Source organism: Barbatula barbatula, assembly GCF_947034865.1.
Source record: "Barbatula barbatula genome assembly, chromosome: 17".
Lineage (NCBI taxonomy): Eukaryota > Metazoa > Chordata > Actinopteri > Cypriniformes > Nemacheilidae > Barbatula > Barbatula barbatula.
The window spans coordinates 972,363-977,679 of NC_136780.1; the positions used below are offsets into that span (position 1 = coordinate 972,363).

Sequence of the window (5,317 nt, forward strand, 5' to 3'; positions counted from 1 at the left end):
AACAGCCTCATTCAAGAAAAGGGTTTATGTTGATTTTTGGTTCCCAGAATGCTTTGCATGAGGATGTAATTTTATCGTTTTCATATTTTGTTGCCATGGCAACGGGATGATCCAGAAAATTCGAATCGCCAAAAGTCACGTTTGACAAATCAGATTGAATCGAGACCCTTGTGACAATTAACCGTGCTTTTACTTTACAGTAGGTATAGTAGCCATGTTTTTCGTTTCCATTTGAGTAAAACCATGGTTCATTTTCATAAGCGGTATTCCAAAGAACTGTGAAATTCAATATCCCACACTATCATTAAATATACATTTAAAAATGACAAGTATTATTTTCTTATAATGACATTAAAAAGCAATAACACATTATTTCACAAAATAAGTTTTTTATTGACATCGAGGCAGCGTATGTCATTTCAGGTCAAGTTGCCCGTGATCCATCTGGACCTTAGGATGGGTTTTGGATGCGGGAGTGATTTTATTTGATGACAGTGCGGTACATTATCTCAACACACAAGGGTTATATTATGTTTTCAATACTGTTGAATACATTACGTTTACAATTGAGGATTCACCAAATAAATAAAAGTTTATAAAAATACCCATTTTTAATAGTGTTTTAAAAAAACTGCAAAATAAAGATTCTAATAAAAATATACAAATATATTACAATTCAATAAAACCATTCATCTGTCCGATAGAGCGCCCCCTCTGTTCAATGACAGCAGGTATATGATAGTCTCTGTTTTCAATATCGGCTTGCTTGAATTGTGATGTTAGGATATTTCTTTGGCTTTTTGTTGAGTATATAAAGTGAAGAACACGCTGGTGGCAGTGAGGGAGTGTTTCTCAATCAGGTGATGGTTAAGCCCAGCGGCCGCTGGAGGCAAAGTTTCGGCTCATGGAGTAAGTGAATTCAGAGTTCTGATGTTTTCCCCACGCGCCGAACGGGACGACGATGATCGTGCTGTTATCCTCAGAGCCGTACTGTATAGCCTGCACAACACACACGACAAATCAACACAACGTTCAGCGAGGAAAACCTTGGGTTAATTGTCTAGTGTGTAGGGGATGACATCAATTCAGTACCAGCTCAGCGATGATGTTTGCGGCCTCGGTGGGGTCGTGACACTGACTGATGACATCACAGATCTCCTGGTTTGTCATGATGAAGTTGATGCCGTCAGTAGTGAGGACCAGGAAAGAGTCGTGAGCGTGCTGCAACTAGAAGAGAGCACAAAACTATTGAGGTGACGTGCACAGACACGCAACAGACTCACCCACACTCGATTCACACAGACGGTCTTACTAAAGTGCGAGTGGTCTCAGGTTGTGCGATCACTCCACTCTTCTTTAAATCAAAGTCTCCGATGCTGCGGGTCATTGCCAACCGTCCGTTTACGTTCGCTTGACCAACACTATTCCAGGTCACATACCCACCACTTCGCCGAATTCTACACACACAACAATACTATGGTTTTCTTTTGAAAGTAATATACATTGTGTGGTCGTAAATTGTACACTTTACAACAAGCAAACAATAAACTGCTCACTGAATAAACCCGAGCTGTCCTCTGACGCATCTCTGCTGATATTTATAGCACACAAGCATGATACACACGCAGAGACCTCACATGACATGACACGTATCAGAACACGTTATTCCTGTGTGTGTGTGTACTGGGAGGTTGTGTGTGTTTGTGTGTGTTCACCTCTGTTTCTCATCTTTCCTCTCTGGCGTGTGGTCATCTGAGAGTTTGCGGGCTTTTCCTTTTCGGCACAACAGAGCTCGACTGTCGCCAACGCTGCCAACAACCAACTCTATCCCGTCTCTTAGCAATGCAACCGTCGCCGTGGTGCCCACCGTCATGAGAGATGCTGAAAATAAGAAAACGAAGCCGCTTTTAAAGTGATGACATCAGCAAAAATCTTAATTATTTGTGCTTTTTTGAGTGAACAAGAGTCCCTGTGAACCGAAAAGGTAGTGAAATAGTGGGCGTGGCTTGAGTCTTTTCCTGCGAATTGATTGGATGTATAAAAACACCTGTTGCATTTATTTTATAATATTTGCAACAGACTGACAGTTGAAGGGGAGGGGTTAAAGGACGCTCCGCCCAAGCCGTCAAATTTACATCATTTGGGATAGTCATTTCAGGACGAATGTGCATTTCCAGATTTTAACAGAATATTATGAAGGTACATGAATTTTAAAAAGAAAATGAGACACATTGATAACCTGTAAACTATAAACGGTGCAATATTTCATGGAAAAATAAGAAGTGTCATTTTTTTTCACTGGGGCTTCATAGGTACAATTTTAAGGTTTAAACAGCTGATTTAGTTCTAGAAAAGAAAGTAAGGCTTTTGAGGAAAATATTCCAGGCTTATTCTCCATATAGTGGACTTCAATGGACTCCAAATGGTTGAACGTCAAAATTACAGTTTCAGTGCAGCTTCAAAGGGCTTTAAACGATACCAGACGATGAATTATCTAGCGATTTAAAAAAAAAAAATGTATATGCTTTATAAACACAAATGCTCGCCTTGCTCTGTTGTGCAAAGCACACTCATGACTTCACATAATACGTAATTACGTTGAAAAGGTCACGCTTGGCGTTGTAAGGGCAGGGCGATAAAATCCATTTCATCTTCTCCGCAAAGTTCAAAATCGTCCGACATCGTTGTTTTACATTTTAACTCCATTTTCTATTAACAGCGTTTGACTTAGCATTTGCACATTCAACTTGTAAACACTTTATAACGCATAAACATTTTTAAAAAGATATTTAGAAAAAGACAGATCGTTTCGCTAGTTTAGGCCCGTATTCTACCTTTGAAGCTGCACTGAAACTGTCATTTTCACCTTCAACCGTTTGGAGTCCATTGAAGTCCACTATATGAAGAATAATCCTGGAATGTTTTCTTTAAAAACATTTCTTTTTTTTAAATACACGAACATCTTGGATGACAAAATTGATGAGTAAATTATCATGAGAATGTATGTTGAAAGTTAACAATTCCCTAAGATGTGTTTATACCATTTCCATATTTTTGCAGCTCCGCAGCTAAAGTTGCATCCACACGCAGGAACGCTTCGGACAAAACTGCCTCCAGATCTGTTTCCAGCAACAAACATTTCCTACAAAAACACAAAAGCATTTAATAAACACAGAATTATCTGTCATGTGCACACATTTGTGAAGCTATTATTTTGCTTTCGCATAACAGCCTCACTCACTCTTCACAACTGCATTTGTGTTGCAAAGAAACGCAGTTTTACTGACATGAGGATGACTGTGAAGACAAACGTTTCGTTTCTTGGTGAACTGTTCCTTTAAATATCTGAAATAAGTGCACACCACAGCTCATTCTCACTTTAAGAGTCCACGCAACCCTACCGGACGTGCTCTTCCATGTGTGTGTGACAGAAGTCGGCGGCATGCGGTCCTCCGTGTCCGTCAAACAGCGCAAAGTACATTATGTCAGGCGTGAGCACGCTCGCCCGAAGACGGTCCTCGTTGTCACGGCGACGGCCGATGTGGGATGCTGAGCCCACTCTGGACAGACTGGTTTGAGGGATGGGGGTACCGTAACGAACACTGGGGGGCAACAAGATGGGCTCCTCTATCCGATTATCCCAAATCCCGAATGAATCCCACGTCGCAGGGCGGCCGCTTCCATCCGCGTCCAGACGAGACGTTCTCCATCGGACCCCGCTCGCCATCAGGGGTCGCGCGCACAGACACCTGCCCGGACACGCGCTTGGTGTCCGACCCAAGGAGGAGAGACTGGACCGGAGCAGGCGAGAAAACGAGAGAGCAGACACCGACATTGCGAGAGAGACAGATGGATAGAAAAAGAGAGAGAGAGAGAGAGAGAGAGAGAGAGCGCACGGGAGATATTGGCGCACTTCTGATGGGACTCCTATAAATAACATTAAAGTTATTATTAGCAGTGTTTGATAAGCCAAACGTCACTGTTGCTTATATTTAAAGTCAGTTATTCAGCACACGCTTTTATCCACTTACAGAGACTTCATGGAGCAATAAAGCGACACACACACACACAATCACATGACTAGAAATGACAACACTTTTAGACTTATTAAGTCTAAATAAAGTCAAAGCCTTAATGTGTCATGCAGTAAATAACATTTATAAAGAAAAAAGTATTAGGTTAAATTTAAAGACTAAACAAAACACGTTTAGTTGTAGCAATACATGTAGACACGCAGGGCAGAGGCTTACCTGGGACAAATACTGCACCTTCAACTTTACTTTCCTATTTATGAAGATGTGAAAGTGTCCGTCCCAACGAAGTGCGCCAAACTCCCTCCTGCCCAGGGGTGACACACACACACACACACACACACACACACACACACACACACACACACACACACACACACACACACACAAAACTACGCTACAAACTAAGATGTTCTCCTCAAATACGCGTATCTTCCTCTAGGGGGCGCTCGGCGGCTCAAAACGCCCGAGTCTAGCACTAAACCGCATTTAAATCTCACTCGCCCGTTTCACAGACTAACGCCAGTCCCATAAAGTATAAAACTTAAATATCTTAATTTAACTAAGAATTACTCCTGACGTAAATAAAGCCCTGTCTGTCAAACCGGGCCAGGATGTTTTGAGTCACATACAAACCTACAATCGACTGCGATTATTATTTAAATAAATGAACGCCTGATCATACAGAACTACGCTCTTGAAAGTCTCACGAAGTTTTTATAGAAATAAATAATAAATATCATTCATAAATATCCTATAAAACAACGTCAAGCTGCGCCGCGTCCATCTTAGTTTCCATTCTAGACGCTATTTCTATTTCTAAAGACAGGAGAAGCGATCACAGATCAGCCAATCACAGGCCGCCTCTGCCCTCTACTCGTCCAATCAGAAGGGGGGCGTGTTTGTTGTTGGCTCACAGTGGTCCTCTTGACATGCTTTACGTGACTTTAATGTTAACAATGTTTATTTTTACCCTTCAGTTCGTGCACAGTTTGACATACAGGTCTTAAAACAGTGATGTTTATAAATCTAATGCTCATTTATCAACATGAAAATGCATGTTTGATTGGAAATATAAATGGTATTATATATTAACGCAATCAATAATGAAGAATAATAACATACATGGCGGAAAACGGTAGAATATTTACAGGGGGGCTAGTTGGAAAGGGCTTTTTAAAGGGGGTGTATTGATAAAACTCTATGACGTGTAAAGGTTAACTGAAGTCAAGCAGACGGCGAGAACATTAAAGTGTGTGGAAACTAATCACTTACATTAATACACT

At 41.1% G+C, this 5,317-nt stretch overlaps 1 protein-coding gene across 1 annotated transcript; it reads right to left on the reverse strand.

Moving 5' to 3' along the window:
* Positions 1-356: 356 nt before the first annotated feature.
* ppm1ka (protein phosphatase, Mg2+/Mn2+ dependent 1Ka) lies at positions 357-4,852 on the reverse strand. Its single transcript, XM_079477732.1, has 7 exons — positions 4,251-4,852; positions 3,402-3,927; positions 3,042-3,142; positions 1,716-1,881; positions 1,313-1,457; positions 1,093-1,227; positions 357-999 (listed from the first exon to the last, which is right to left on the reverse strand). The coding sequence occupies exons 2-7, from the start codon at positions 3,833-3,835 to the stop codon at positions 868-870; spliced, it is 1,113 nt and encodes a 370-aa protein (XP_079333858.1). The 5' UTR covers positions 3,836-3,927; positions 4,251-4,852; the 3' UTR covers positions 357-867.
* Between the last annotated feature and the right edge of the window lie 465 nt (positions 4,853-5,317).

Excerpts from the sequence above, each read along its gene's own strand:
- ppm1ka (XM_079477732.1), bottom strand. The coding sequence starts at position 3,835 with ATGTCGGTGTCTGCTCTCTCGTTTTCTCGCCTGCTCCGGTCCAGTCTC. Across the intron at positions 1,458-1,715 it reads AGGAAAGATGAGAAACAGAG|AATTCGGCGAAGTGGTGGGT; the intron begins GTGAACACACAC and ends TTGTGTGTGTAG. Across the intron at positions 1,000-1,092 it reads CAAACATCATCGCTGAGCTG|GCTATACAGTACGGCTCTGA; the intron begins GTACTGAATTGA and ends TGTGTTGTGCAG.